The sequence below is a fragment of the Pelobates fuscus genome, chromosome 10, assembly GCF_036172605.1.
Source record: "Pelobates fuscus isolate aPelFus1 chromosome 10, aPelFus1.pri, whole genome shotgun sequence".
Lineage (NCBI taxonomy): Eukaryota > Metazoa > Chordata > Amphibia > Anura > Pelobatidae > Pelobates > Pelobates fuscus.
The window spans coordinates 128362175-128378457 of NC_086326.1; the positions used below are offsets into that span (position 1 = coordinate 128362175).

Consider the following 16283-nt stretch of genomic DNA (forward strand, 5'->3'; position numbering starts at 1 on the left):
AGAATGGGACAAGCACAATCTTCCAATCAAGCCTAAACAAGATTTGCAAACAAGGGGACCCCACAGAATCTGTTACATAAATAACTGTACAGAAGGGAACAATTCTATCCGAATGCAGGGAAACATTAGATGAAACAAAGTATAATTAAGGGAACACGAACAAGGAGTCCCATCTCCCGTGACACCAACCAACACAAATATACTCCCACCCATCTATAATAGATCTCCATGATGCGCCACATACTCCTAATCTATAAATATATATTCCCACACCCATAGCATTCTCCTACCCAGCAATAATTTTCTCACCGTGTACGAGATATTCCCAATTTATTATTAGGGACTAGATGCTCCCACCCAGTATAATATACTCCCATCTTGAATGAAATACTCCCACCCCTATAAAATACTTACAACCTGCAGTTCTACATTTAACTATTGTATACACTAGGAACTCCAACTATGTGAATATACACTATCCGAAAAATGTGCTACTTTCAATGAAATTACATTGTGTAAATATTAACTGGATTAACCAAAATGATCCGACTAATATGGATACACGTGTCTTGTCCATTTTATTACTTGTGGAGCTGAGGTTTTACACGGAACAGCTGCACCGGTACTTTCTCACGTCTGTCGATATTGTGCTTAGTTTCCTGCTGTGTTTTAATCCTTGAAGTCAAATGGTTAACTATGACAAGGGAAAATAGTGATTAATAGTGTGGTTTCAAAATCTATAAAGAAAAGTGTTCAATCTTGTATGTTTACAACTGGTAAGGGAATTTATTTATCCATTAAGGACAAACCAGCTCAACGCTCCAGTTTAAATGCATTAAAATAGCAAAAATTCACAGGATTTGCCTCTGGTACAACAAGCTGACCAAACTAGGAAGTAACTTTAATTATTTATGAGCAATTCAATCACTCCCATTATTTTCAATGGGAGACGTGAGCCCAGCAGTTGTTTAAGGAATATGTCGTTTAAAAACCCAGCAGCATTTTTATTAATAAAGGAAATGTATAGAGCTATTGGTAAGATTATAGCAGCCGGTTGACATGAGTAAAACCGCAGGCCAGGTTGATCGTAACTGTGACTCTAGGCGGCCATCTTACCAGTAGCTCCCTTCATGTTTTGTTTTTGGATGTGACTATACAAGCAGCTGTTGCAATGAAGGCATCTCTCAGAATAGGTGGGACTTTTTTTGTATGACGTACACACCATGTAACCAAAGCTGCAGTGATTTTTCACTGCCTCAGTTGAAAGAAACCTGAAATTAATATTTACAATTTAAATTAACAAAAGCATTACAAATTATGAATTTTTTTTAAAAAAAGGGTCTTTATTGTTCTCAATGATCTTTTGGCACTTCTTCACCTCACAAAGAATAAATTCCAGTTTATAGTCTAGATTGTAGACTATCGCACATGTCGTTGCAAATGTGGTTGATTAATTTGGCACACTGCGCAAAACATAACCATGTCTTATTAATAGATTATTAGACAGACAGATGTAGAAAAAAGGCAAGACACTCATTTGTATTCAGGCAACATACTTTTCCAATGTTTGGGTTGTTTTTTGATTTCTATTTTAGATGTCACTAAATCACATATAATTTAAAGCGTACTAAAATATTAGCAAAAGAAAACAAACATGCGGAAATCAATATCTCGAGACTGAAAGGCTGTAAATCTCAACTCTGAGAGAATGACATTAAAACTCAGACTTTTGTAGGCGCCATGACACACAGCTATGAATATGATCTTCTGTTCTTTGTATAAATCAAGTGGTGTAATGCTTGAAGCAAAGCCTTTGTTTTATATAGCGTTTCTGAGAAGATAATCTCATCATACTACATGAACCTTTATTTCAAGCAATAAAACGGTATTATTGTCTTTTTTAAGGACATTGACTCAGTTTCTCTATTCACAGTGCAAACGAAGAAAAGGAATTTGATCACTTAAGTTTTGAAAAAAAGAGAACAAACTTAAGTTTTGCAGACATTTCTCATTGAGAGCCCAGAACCACACGGTCAAAATGGGATAACTTATTTGTGATGTGTTAATTCTAAAGGGATTTTGTGGAACGGACGTCTATTCAGTTATGTTGATTATCCTTTACACATCCCCAAAAATGGTCTGTAAATTGAACATATGAGGGGGGAAAAAAACTCCCATAGTTCCATCACATTGAAGACTTTAAATATTCTAATACATAAGAAGAAATAACAAGCACAACAGTTATTCATACAGTTAATTTAAGGACTAATCAAAATTGTAGACGCGTTGTAATTTGTTTAGTTCCGAATGTAAATTTAGACGAATTTCCGAAGTACCGAACCAAATTGCTGAGGAACTGAATTGCCAAAGTTCGGAAGTGCCGAACCGAACCGAATTGACGAATTTCGGAAGTGCCTTGGATTTCTGAAAGGTGGCAATACAAGAGAGGGAGGGAAAATTACATGAACGATGACAGGAATGTGTGGTGGTTAGGGATAGCATTAGGGGTAGGGGTAAGGGTTAGGGAATTGCCGAAGTCCCGATTTTCAGAAGTGCCGAATTTCGGAAGTGCTGAACAGAAGAAGTGCCTAATTGCCGAAGTCCCGATTTTCGGAAGTGCCAAACTGGATCAAATTTTTTGCCCATGCACATCCCTACTAAATTGAGTTCCTTAATAGGAATATACAACAGACAAGAGGTCATCCATTGAGACTGGAAGAAAGGCATTTCCACTTACAGCGGAGGAAAGGGGTCTGTACAGTAAGAACAAAAGATGTGGAATTATCTACCCAAAGAGTTTATTTTTGTTATCAGACTGTAGATAATTTGTAAAAGGCATGAATGTTTTTTGGAGCAATAGAATATTCAAAGATATGATTAATAAGCAAGGGAACAAGTTAATGATCCAAGGAGAAATCTAATTTCTATATAGAGTCAAGAAGGATTTCCCTCCTGCCGTTCCTTGGATCAACAGCATAAAACAGTTAATGGTTGAACAAACTTGTCTTTTTTTGAGCCTAGATTAGTATGCACCATAATGATGAGTCAAACGTAGAGAAAGTGCTTTATACATCGTTGTTGCTAATACAAATAGTTCCAGAGACATAGCTATAATTTCCCCATCTTATGTGGTGAGGACAACCTTGACCTAATGAGACACTGTGTATATTTTATTTTATATATATTTATTTACCCTCTTTTCTCAAATAATATGTGGCTTTTTACTACAGACAGCTTCATCCTTGCATGCGGGAATTGTGGCGATATCTAATTTTGGATATATACTAAGAACTAAATAAAAGCCTGCCAGAACTGGACAGCTAGACGGGTAAATCAAAACAGCTTTGTCACCTCTAGACACTTTAAATATTTCCTGAAGATAAAAATAAAATGCTCATATTGACTGTGTATGATATTCATTGAAATTTCAAGGGAATCAAAAGATAGAAGACAAAGTCTATTGTACAACTAACTACAGCTTCACCCACTGACCGCTGCACACAAAGAGGGCATGTCATCTATGGGGCTTTGCAAAAGAAGATGATTTATACTTTGGTTAGAATATATAATACTGTAATGATAGGAAATTAATTCTGTTACTTAAGAAAAGGTTCAGCACTGGTCTTACACTTCAATGCAAGTGCTTGGCTGAAATCACGGATTGTAAGGTTGTAATTACTGCAGGACTAGTGGTTTCTGTCACTGGGAATGTACACATAACAACATATAAAATAAACCATAAATAAAATGAGATACAAATTACAGCCTCCGTGATAACACTGTCATGTAGTCTGTATCATTTAAAAAGACATCCAGGGTTATTCACTAAGGTGAGAATTCAAAGTGAATTTGAAACGTACGGTCAAAATAGCTCATCTAAAGTCAGCTGTACTCTCAGTTTGGCTACTCTGACCTGAAAGCGGAAATGTCAACATCGGGGGACTTTGCACAATTTGTTCTGATGGTGAAAATACCCCTGGTGGCCGGGGAGGGCAGACAATGGTTAATTTAACTTGTCCTGTCCCTCATGGGCGCTGCCATCCTTTTCTGAGCAGTCTTCTTCAGAAGCGCTAGGAGCGGACATCACTGATGGACTCTTGCGCATGTATGAGAGTACAGAATTGAAATCTATGGATGATCTAGCTCTCCATAGATAGAGCCAGTTCCCTGCAGCTGTCACTGGTGATGGTGGGGGGGTTGACACTTTTTCACAGCGGTAGCTTTGCCCAGTGTCCAGCAGTGTCAGGCACAGGACAAATATGGAGAGAAATTTGTCCCAACTTTGTCTCAGTTTATCTTTTTACAGGGTTATCTTTTTTAAGGAAAATTCCAACACAGTCATTATGAGTATTTCAAAAAGATTTTATCTTTATGAATTACTCATTTTGCAGAGGAAGGTGGGTGAAATTGAAATTCACTTTGAATTCTGTCTTTAGTGAATAGTCCCGATATAGTACAATCCCACTGACATTTCACCTGTTTGAATCTGTGAAGACCAGCTTCGGAGGAAAAGGGTTACTGCCTTATATGAACAGTTTTATTATAAAACACCTAACATTTTCCTTTTTTGGACAACAGACTCCTGGCTTTCAGTACAGATTGTGAACCTTTGCTGCCAAAACACACTTCAACTAATATTTATCTTAACATCTGTCAGAGTTATTCACTAAGGCATTGAAGCATTCAACGTGAAATTCAAATTGAAGTCTAAAATAGTAAAACTGGAACTATAGTTGACATAAAGAAGTTTTCCAGTTTGTTTTGACCTTACTTTTGACATTCACTTTGAATTATCACTTTTGTGAATAACCCTCTTTGCTTTATGACTTTGGTTTCAGACAGGACCACCATACATGTGTACGGGGCCCTGTCATTGCTGCAGAGAGCCTACCACTATTAGGAGATGCAAGAGCACCCAGCCGCTCCTCACACAGCCACAGATTTGGAAGGGGGAATGATCACCAGCATAGGTGCCCAGTCCCTTTTAATATGTATCAGCAAAGGAGATGGTCTTTACGTGTCTGGCCACGGAGGTCAGCTCCTTCACACTGAAATGTATGATGAAGCTACTGAGGGAGAGACATGTGAAATTACATTTTAAGCCCCTGCCTCAGGAAGGCTTTATCATGCATCAAACCGCATGGGAGCTGCACTATTCAGGAGTGAGTTGCCCTGTTCGTGAGGTGAACAAGAACGTGATTCTGGAGATAAAGCTCGGAGGAGAGAAGATGATGAAGCTATGGGGAAAAAGGAAAATGGAGCTTTGAGGTGATAGGCGAGGGGGAGATGAAACTGGGAAGAGAGAGATAAATGGGGAGTAGAGAGGGGGAACTGAAGCTGCAGAGTTGAGGCTGTTATGGTTCCTAATGTGAGTTGTGCATGAGTATAACAAAGCTTCATGAGTGTAACAAAGCTTCATGGCAATAAAACTCACATTAATGTGCAGTGTATTAATATATCACAGAGTTCCTAGAAATAAAACACTAAATATTGGACAGTATAAGAGAACTCCCTAGCAATAAATCGGACTGCAATGAGTGTATCATGGAGGCAGACAGCAGTAAAACACACTGTGCACTGTGTATAAATGTAAATGTATCACACAAGTGTTTGAACAATATATCATTTATCTGCAATACGGTCAGAAATGTTTCAGAAGTCCCCTCCCCACTCTTCATAGAAATTAATTGACTGCTCTCTCAAAGGTTAATGCACAGGATTGAGAAAACTCAATTGTGACAGTGGTCTTTTATAATTTCTCTTAATGGTAGCACCTTGATAACATTATCGCATCACAAATATGGACTTTTCACCAATTTTAAAAACAGCAGTGTGCTGTCTGATTATTCACTTTCCTTTTCCATTGCTTTAATCTGATGACATCCGATTTCTAAAAGCACTCCTGAGTCTGGGTCTTGGATCCACCTTTGTCCTCGCAAGACGTCATTGCTCAGAGAAAGATACGTGTGTATGAAGGTGAGAGAGGGGAACAGTCTGCAGACCCAGTGCCAGCCCAGGGAGGCTGCTGGTATGAGAAAGATGCAATGGGATTATAATGCAGTGAGTGTCTGAAAATATGTAGAGTGTGTGTGGGTGTGTGTGTGTGTGTGTGTGTGTGTGTGTGTGTGTGTCAGTGAAAAGGACAAAATGTAATGAAAAAATGCAAGTGTTACTTAATTTAGTGGATCTCTGAGAGAATTAAACAGATATACACAATTATATTTATATACACACATGTAAATATTAATATAACATGCATGTGTATATCAAGTATTAATTGTATAATATATACACAAATAATTTTTTACACTTGCATTAATATACATTCTACTGTCCCTATACATTCACTCTATCTCCTATACTCACACTCAATACATCCCAGCAGCCGCGAGAGGGACAGCACTGACAGCAGCTTTAAGTGCTTGCGAGATGGTGGTGGTATTGGGCCCTGTGGGCGATCTTGGGGCCAGCCATGTGGGCATAAATGGGGGCTTGCCCTAAGGATTCAAACTTCAAGCTTTGTATGGGGCCTCAACATTTCTAATGGCAGCCCTGATATCAGACACCAAACTCCTGCATTACATTTCACTTCCTGGGAACCTGTACTCATCTCGGGCCTTCTTGAAAGTGCTGATTTACAAGGTATTCTACTCTCTGCATCAGAGTTTAAACTCAGTATTATGCCAATCCATACAGTGTAAGTAAAATACATTTCCCTAAAGTGACTATTAAGGAAATTTGCAAAGACAGGGACATCACCGCTGGGTATCTTGACCTGCCGCAACCACTTCAGCTCCAGGTGCAGTACAGCACTAAGGTCTATGTCAATTCCCCGTAGACAGAACTTTTTTTCTCCTATAGCCATTGCTAGGGGAAATGACAAGCTTGACCAAAGGTAACCTCAGTTTGTAAAGAATATGAAAGATCCCAACGCAGTCAATGTGAGTATTTCATAGAGATTTTATCATATTGGAGGGAGGATGGGGGGGGGGGGGGGTGACAAAGTCGATGTAACATTATGGACTTAGCTAGAGATGACCTTTTACATTAAAACAAACTAGAAATGGCTCCGTTCCTATGTTTCACTAAATTGATCATTGCACTCACGGATATATTTTGTAATTACAACAACCCTGTTAAATGGAAGTAAAATAATGACACAATCTTTCAGTGGGTCATTAAGACATTTTCATTCCAATTTGATTTGCATTGCAAGATAAATTAAGTGGTTGTTGAGAAATTCTGTTTATTGATTGATGAGAGCTTGAGTAACTCTTTAAACTACCACATTTGCATGTAATTTCGGCTACGATAAAAAAAAAAACGTAAAGCTAGTTTAAATAACAAGAATGAGACACAGGAATGCAACGTACGTCTATCCATCGTAGGAAGTGAGATGGTTAATTGCAAATTGTAGAATGCATTGCCTGCAATCAGAATACAATCAATATACACAATGATTTATTTCCGGGTAATTCATATACCCTTAATGCAATGCTACATTATACTGCATATTATTTATGTAACTCGTGTTAGCATTAGAAAGTCTTTCCCTGAAAAGATTGCAAGCAGAAGGCGGTGTCTAAAAACCTTCTTAGCTCTACAAGGTGAGTATTCTTATTTCCCGTTGCAGGAGCCGCTGCTGGGTCTCGACCAACATACCTGGATAAAAAAAAACAGAAAAGAAAATTGAAATATACATATTGGTAAATAAATGATTTCTTAGAGATAAATCACCTATAGCTCATGCAATGTATCCTCACAATAAGAGCCGGACTGGGAAGAAAATTTGGCCCGGGCATTTTTTTGTTATAGCGGCCCCCTAAAAGGGGGGCGGGGCCAGATAGGGTATGTTTTGTCATCCCCAATGACAAGCATCTCAAAGTGAGCATTTTGGTTCAATGCTCTTCCAGGGCAGACCATGCGCAGATCTCTGCTAAAGAGCTCGAGCATGAGAAAAAGACCCTGTATTTGTTCTGCACAGCGCAAGCAGATTTAATAACATGATTGCACTGTGTTTGCTTGAAATGTGTGTCTGGTGTCTCCATAGATGGGAGACCAGGAGGCAAAAATGCCAGGAAAGAGTATTGTGCAGTGTGTGTGTGAGGGTGGGGTGTGTGTGTGAGTGATGGGTGCTGTGTTTGCGGGAGGGTATTATGTGGGTAAGGATGCTGTGTGTGTGAGGGATGCAGTGTGTGTGTATGCTTTGTGTGAGTGGTGGGTGCTGTGTTTGCGTGAGGGTGCTATGTGCGTGCGAGGAAGCAGTGTGTGCGCGTGTAGTGTGTTTGAGTGAGTGAGGGTGCTGTGAGTGTCAGGGGTGCAGTGTGTGTGAGTGAGGGTGCTGTGAGTGTGTGTGTGAGGGTGCGGTAAGTGTCAGGGAGTGCAGTGTGTGTGTGTGTGTGTGTGTGTGTGAGGGTGGGTGCTGTGAGTGTCAGGGGTGCTGTGTGTGTGTGTGTGAGAGGGTGCGGTAAGTGTCAGGGAGTGCAGTGTGTGTGTGTGTGTGTGTGAGGGTGGGTGCTGTGAGTGTCAGGGGTGCTGTGTGTGTGTGTGTGTGAGTGAGTGTGTCAGTGGTGCAGGGTGTGTGTGAGTGAGTGAGGGTGCTGTAAGTGATTATATCCCCCCTCCCTTCTTACCTTCAGCCTGGGAGGGGAGGGGGGATTGTGCGGCTGCCATCCCTGGTGGTCCTAGTGGTGAGTGAACGCTAGCCTGTGGCAATGCTCCGAATCTCGCGAGAGGAACCCGGCGGAGCTGCAAGTTAGAGCTCCTCCGGGTTCCTCTTTCTCTCCCCCACCGGCGGCCACAATATACTTCATGTGGGCCGTGGGGGAGATCTTTGATCTTCCCACTGGCCTGTCATGGAATGCAGCAGGGCCGGTGCTCGGATAGTGTTCGCCCTGCATAGACCGGCAGGGGAGATCCTGTGATCTCCCCTGCCAGCCTCGGCCCATGGCCACCGTGGCCCACCGGGCATTTGCCTGGTGTGCCCGATGGCCAGTCCGGGCGTGATCATAATCAAAGAATAGGGGGCAGAATAAAATCTTTCTCTCCAACATACAGAATGTGCTATTCCCATGCTGTGTATGTATATTACAAAACATAGGATGTATTTAAAAGCTCGAAAGATAAACTGGAATTGCAACTTTGATGGCAAAATAAATTTAACATGTCATGATGTTTTTTTCTAGGCGATATGTTTAAATATTCAATATGTTCACTTATATAATTTGTTTACCAGATAGGCCTTGAATGCTTTACAATGGTGAGAAAACGAGGTTTTATATAGTCATAATATCCCATATTTTTATGTTCCTCTTGACACCAGATCAATTCTGCTTTGGAATACTTCTCAATCTCAGCCTTAACCAGATCGAAAGGAAATGGAGATATCTGTAAGGAAAAGTACATGTGCCAAATTAATGTCATGTCCACCGTAGCCAAACCATCAATTGAGGACTCCCCCCATAAAAGCCAAAAGCATGATTTATCAATTCATATTTAGAAAACCAGTTTACTATGCCAAGAAAACTTAATTCCACCAAAAGACAAAAAGGTAAAATTCCGATAAACGAAATGCCAAGTCAAATGTAAGCCCATAATAATCAAACTGGAAGTATAGCGGATTTGTTGGAGGGAAACACACAACCAGAAGAAACACAGTTCAGCACAAATTGAAAATAATGTTGAAAAGGTAATGACTATCCATTAAAAGGGGAAGGTTAATTGCAGTATTGAAAATAAAGTATCTGACAGTATCTGGTGTAGGTGACCAGATGAGTTGGGTTCTGAAAATGAGCACTGCTGAATTTATGTTCCACATTATTAGTACTGTAAAATAAACTGATCTGGTTATATCTGGTAAACACCAAACAGAAGAACAAAAAATACATTTCTAATGCTAATGTTTATTGTAGCACAAAATACTAGACATTAAATGACATACAGCAGTTACATTTCTTTGTTCATGCTGCTTCGTTTAGGGGAAAGAGATAAGTTTTAGTATTCTACCCATATTTGCCAAAACTCCCAGACTCAGCAGGACTGTTTCGATTTAAAGCGGCACTGTCATGCCGAATCCCGTTTTTTTTTTAACCCCCCTCCCGCCTCCACTACATCCAATCGACCCCCTAGTCACCCCCAAATGCCCCTAAGCCCCCCACATTACCTCTTTTTAATTCTTTATCTTCTGCCCCGATCTTTATTCAGGGCGCCGCCATCTTTGTGTGGGTAGGTGAAGTCCCTGTGGGACACGTCATCTACCCACACTACACAGACTGTGAGATTCCCGCACATGCCCAGTGAAACACCTGGACATGCGAACGGGAATTTCATCTATTCATTCATTCATCAGACAGACGAATGAATGAATAGAAAAAAATCAGACGAACAAACTAACACTGTGTATCAGTGTTAGTTTGTTCGTTCAGTTTATTACAAGGAGGGAGCTACCGGCGTGCAGCTCCCTCCTTGTAATATGTAACTATAGAAGCGGCAGGGAGCAGTGCTCCTCGCCACTTCCTAAGCCCCCCATGTCCCCCCTCACTCTATGGGGGTCAATATGACCCCCATAATAGGACAAGGGAGATTAAAATCTCCCCAATGCCCCTACTCGCTATACCGCGAGTAGGGGCATGTCCACTAAACAGTGAGCAGCCTGTGGCTGCTCACTGTAAAAAAAAAAAAAAATGGTAATAAGGGGGGGACCTACTGTCCCCCCCCCGGCCCCCACCCCTGCGCGGTGGGTGGGGGCCCTAATAAAACAATAAGGGGGGGACCTATTGTCCTCCCCCCCTGGCCCCCACCCCTGCGCGGTGGGTGGGGGCCCTAATAAAACAATAAGGGGGGGGGACCTATTGTCCTCCCCCCCTGGCCCCCACCCCTGCGCGGTGGGTGGGGGCCCTAATAAAACAATAAGGGGGGGGGACCTACTGTCCTCCCCCCCGGCCCCCACCCCTGAGCGGTGGGTGGGGGCCCTAATAAAACAATAAGGGGGGGGACCTACTGTCCTCCCCCCCAGCCCCCACCCCTGAGCGGTGGGTGGGGGCCCTAATAAAACAATAAGGGGGGGGGACCTACTGTCCTCCCCCCCTGGCCCCCACCCCTGCGCGGTGGGTGGGGGCCCTAATAAAACAATAAGGGGGGGGACCTACTGTCCTTCCCCCTGGCCCCCACCCTTGCGCGGTGGGTGGGGGCCCTAAATGACCCCCCCCCCCATCAAGGTGACTAGGGGTCCCAAGCCCCTAGTCACCCCCCACCCAAAACATTCTATCCCCTACCTACCCCCCTCACCCTAAAAATAGTGAGGGGGGAATAAAATAACTAACCTGTAAAAAAAAAAAAATTAAACTTACCATTTGACGTCTTCTTTTTTCTAAATTCTTCTTACTTCAGCCCCCCAAAAGGCCAAATAAAAATCCATAAACCCGTCGCACTTTAAAAAAAAAAAAAAAAAAAAACCGAGCGCAAACAAAAATTAATCCATCTTCACCCATGGAGGGCACGCCGCATACTGAGCTCCGCAGGGCGGGTCAAGGCTTATAAAGCCTTGCCCCGCCCTGCAATTAGGCTTAGAACACAATGATTGGTTGGTTTAAACCAATCAGAGTGCTCTGTGTCATTTTACACAGCGTGGGAAAATTCAAAAGAACTTTCCCACGCTGTGTAAAATGACAGATCACTGTGATTGGATGGTTTTCAAGCCATCCAATCACAGTGCTCTGTGTCATTTTACAAGCGTGGGAAAATTCCAAAGAACTTTCCCATGCTTGTAAAATGACACAGAGCAGTGTGATTGGATGGATTTCAAGCCATCCAATCACAGTGCTCTGTGTCATTTTACACAGCGTGGGAAAATTGAACTTTCCCACGCTGTGTAAAATGACACAGAGCACTGTGATTGGATGGTTTGAAATCCATCCAATCACAGTGCTCTGTGTCATTTTACAAGCGTGGGAAAGTTCTTTGGAATTTTCCCACGCTTGTAAAATGACACAGAGCACTGTGATTGGATGGCTTGAAAACCATCCAATCACAGTGATCTGTCATTTTACACAGCGTGGGAAAGTTATTTTGAATTTTCCCACGCTGTGTAAAATGACACAGAGCACTCTGATTGGCTTAAACCAACCAATCATTGTGTTCTAAGCCTAATTGCAGGGCGGGGCAAGGCTTTATAAGCCTTGACCCGCCCTGCGGAGCTCAGTACGCGGCGTGCCCTCCATGGGTGAAGATGGATTAATTTTTGTTTGCGCTCGTTTTTTTTTTGTTTTTTTTTAAAGTGCGACGGGTTTATGGATTTTTATTTGGCCTTTTGGGGGGCTGAAGTAAGAAGAATTTAGAAAAGAGAAGACGTCAAATGGCAAGTTTAATTTTTTTTTTTTACAGGTTAGTTATTTTATTCCCCCCTCACTATTTTTAGGGTGAGGGGGGTAGGTAGGGGATAGAATGTTTTGGGTGGGGGGTGACTAGGGGCTTGGGACCCCTAGTCACCTTGATGGGGGGGGTTCATTTAGGGCCCCCACCCACCGCGCAGGGGTGGGGGCTAGGGGGGGAGGACAGTAGGTCCCCCCCCCCCTTATTGTTTTATTAGGGCCCCCACCCACCGCTCAGGGGTGGGGGCCGGGGGGGAGGACAGTAGGTCCCCCCCCCTTATTGTTTTTATTAGGGCCCCCACCCACCGCGCAGGGGTGGGGGCCGGGGGGGAGGACAGTAGGTCCCCCCCCCTTATTGTTTTATTAGGGCCCCCACCCACCGCGCAGGGGTGGGGGCCGGGGGGGAGGACAATAGGTCCCCCCCCTTATTGTTTTATTAGGGCCCCCACCCACCGCTCAGGGGTGGGGGCCGGGGGGGAGGACAGTAGGTCCCCCCCCTTATTGTTTTATTAGGGCCCCCACTCACCGCTCAGGGGTGGGGGCCGGGGGGGAGGACAGTAGGTCCCCCCCCTTATTGTTTTATTAGGGCCCCCACCCACCGCGCAGGGGTGGGGGCCGGGGGGGAGGACAGTAGGTCCCCCCCCCTTATTGTTTTATTAGGGCCCCCACCCACCGCTCAGGGGTGGGGGCCGGGGGGGAGGACAATAGGTCCCCCCCCTTATTGTTTTATTAGGGCCCCCACCCACCGCTCAGGGGTGGGGGCCGGGGGGGAGGACAGTAGGTCCCCCCCCCTTATTGTTTTATTAGGGCCCCCACCCACCGCGCAGGGGTGGGGGCCGGGGGGGGGGGCAGTAGGTCCCCCCCCCCCAATCTTTAACCCCCGCGCAGGGGAGGGGGGGTGTTTATTGTTTTTTTTGTTTTTTGTTTTTTACAGTGAGCAGCCACAGGCTGCTCACTGCTTACTAGACATGCCCCTACTCGCGGTATAGCGAGTAGGGGCATATTATTTACTAATACTAAGTAATCTTTACTTAGTATTAGTAAAGTTGGCTGAAAGACCAATTCAGGTCTTTCAGCCTTTTAGTAGATAGCTCCCTGATACCGTGGGAATTAGGGAGTTATCTACTAAGCGGCTGCAAGATGCAGCCGCGGCAATGAATAGGATCGGAGTTTCATTCATTAGAATGAAATTCCGATACAAAGTACCGAATTGCATCCTAACACCAATGGAGAATTCTGTTAGGATGCAATTCGGCAGTTTTGCCGGCGTTCTGTCTTAGTGACAGGACGTTCGGCAATACTGACAGGAAGCATTGTGGGAACAGGGAGGAAAGCTAGGGATCATGGGAAAATTGCTCTGACCAGCGGAAATGAAGCACACTTTGCTCCTCCGCTGGTCAGAGCTGGTCAAGCGGAGGAATCCCATAAGACAAAGAGTCCCTACTTTGTCTTATGGTTTTAAAGAAAACTAAAGGAGACAGGAAGAAAAGAAGAACAGATCCTGAGAGAGGGGTAGAAGAGGAAGAGATTGAGGAAAGGTAAGTTCGGCATGACAGTGCCGCTTTAAGTATCCCTGTCCTCCTGCCCCATGTTCTTCTGAGGACACCAGAAAAAGTGCAAGGAAGACCGGTTTAGTCTTTTTCGCACGGGATTGAGCAAGAATTCCAGGACATTTGAACCCAGAGCTAGACACTGCAATTGCCAACCCTGCCTCCTGGGTCAGCGAGTCTTCCTAGTATGTATACACTGCAGAGTGATGTGATATTTACAGACGGAAATAGAGCTGCTGGTCACTGGCATTCCCCTACACCAGCCCTATCCCTACCTACCTCTCATTCTTTTCCAGAGCTGGCAAGTATGGTTTACTGTTCTAATCAATTTGATATTTATATTAGCAATTTAATCAATACACCACAATGTGCTAAATGGCATTCTGAATCACATATTTTCTAAAGAGAATTAACAGACGTATCCGCATTTAAAGTTGTCCTTATTTCAGATTCATTCGATCATGTATAAGTGGATTAATTCATAAGTACTTTACCTGTTCTAGTCTGGTAATAGCTACGTGATTGTCCAAATCTTTACTGTGTCTCTCTTTGATGAGCTCATAATAGACTTTCCCGGTGCAGAAAATTACACGTTTAACCTCCTGGGGATTCTGAGAAGCAGGTCCATTTTCAGGAATCATGCGTTGAAAGTTTGTACCTTGAGGTTACAGAAATTGTATTATTTCCACTAGGTCTATTTGTTAAAGTTTCTAAAAAAGACACAGTTAAAAAAAAAAAAAAAAAAAAAGACGAAAAAAAACACGTAACCCCCTGACTAATAAGAGCTAAGTAGCAAAGAACAGCTCCCCCTGGAAAATACCCAGTTATGGGTGGATGGATTGGCAGATATAGACACTAAGAGTACCATTTATTATAACTTAATATGTTAATATGAAATACAATTGAAAAACCTGAACAAAAACCCTTTCAATGGGATGGATGGGATGGATGGGATGGATGGATGGATGGATGGATAGAGAGAGAGATCCCTTTAATATTTAGATATTTAGTTTTTTTTATGTGTTTGCATTATTTGAATTACTTTGCAAAACAGTTCTTTAGTACTGCTTTGAAATGACCACTGCAGTATGTAGCATCTTTGGGAGCTTTTCATGTTTTGCAAATCCAACGCAGGTAAAGAAGAAGTAAACGCACAGCAAGGCATTGATTTGAATATATTATACCATTCTCACACTCGCCCTGTCAACACAGGGACATGTTATACTTTTACTGACAATGAGTCCGTTTCGATCTTCTCCAGGCTTGTGGACAGGGAAAGAAGCAAAGCATACCATAAGATATAACAATTTACGTATTACATTTTCAATTGTAATAAATTCAAATAACACATAGTATTTAATGAAAATGAATTCTAATCTATACACACCTGTTTTCATGTCGTCAAAACTAGATTTGGCCTCTGGGTGCCTCAACAATGATTTTGGAGTAAAGATGATCAGCTACAAAAAAAAACCCCAAAACAAACGAAATTAAGATGCAAATTAGAACACGATTAATAGCGCGTTCTTCATTATGTTGTGTTGATTGCACTTACTGGTTTGCGGAACGGCAATAGAATTTGTCTACGAAGAACATGGAAGTAAGTTGCTGGAGTGGAGCAGTTTACCACGATCCAATTGCATTCAAAAAGCTGGCACACCTCGTAATCCTGTGTGAATTCCTGAGGGTAAAACGCAGGCTCGCCATTAATGCAAGCAAACCCATCATTACTTTGCAGAAAACTCCATGAAGCAACTAGATTCAGCAGAGCTGCCGTCTGAAATCATGCGGTCCAGAACAAATATTGGCAAATAAGAATGTGAATCATGGTATGCCATGACTAACAATCTGCTTCTATAATCGTGGCATAATATGGGATCACTGACTATAAACTCTAGTTAGGTGTCCAGATCCCCCTTAGATAGAGTAACGTACCTTCATTCCAGGGCTGCGCATGTCTGCCGGTGCTAGCCCCTGCTCCACCTCCTTGGCTGAGATCATCAGAATTGACAATCTCAGCCTTCCAATAGGAAAGCACTTTGAGGCTAATGTGCATGCACAGCAAAATGTCGTTCTGCATCAATTACTATTATTTTATTATTTATATAGGGCCAGCAAAATTCTGTAGCACTGTACAATGGGTGGACTAACAGACCCGTAACTGTAACCAGACAAATGGACGCACAGGAACAGAGAGTTTGAGGGCCCTGCTCAATGAGCTTACATACTAGAGGGAGCGGGGTATAGTGACACAAATGGTATAAGTAGGGGTAATGAAATAGGTTGCTAGAAAGGTATTCACTGGGAACTTAGGAGGTTATTTTTGACAGTTGCAGGAGAGAAGTCATGGTGGGGGGAATGAAAA

General features: G+C 42.8%; 1 protein-coding gene across 2 annotated transcripts in view; it reads right to left on the reverse strand.

The window, feature by feature from the left end:
* Positions 1–7226: 7226 nt before the first annotated feature.
* Positions 7227–16283, reverse strand: part of OGDHL (oxoglutarate dehydrogenase L) — a 178971-nt gene continuing 169914 nt past the window's right edge. For both annotated transcript variants that reach the window (XM_063435251.1, XM_063435250.1), the window contains exons 19-23: positions 15474–15599; positions 15306–15378; positions 14413–14576; positions 9233–9387; positions 7227–7662 (exon numbers count right to left, since the gene is read on the reverse strand). In XM_063435251.1, the coding sequence (XP_063291321.1) occupies positions 7539–7662; positions 9233–9387; positions 14413–14576; positions 15306–15378; positions 15474–15599 (642 nt within the window). In that variant the 3' untranslated portion in view covers positions 7227–7538. The remainder of the gene's footprint in view (positions 7663–9232; positions 9388–14412; positions 14577–15305; positions 15379–15473; positions 15600–16283) is intronic.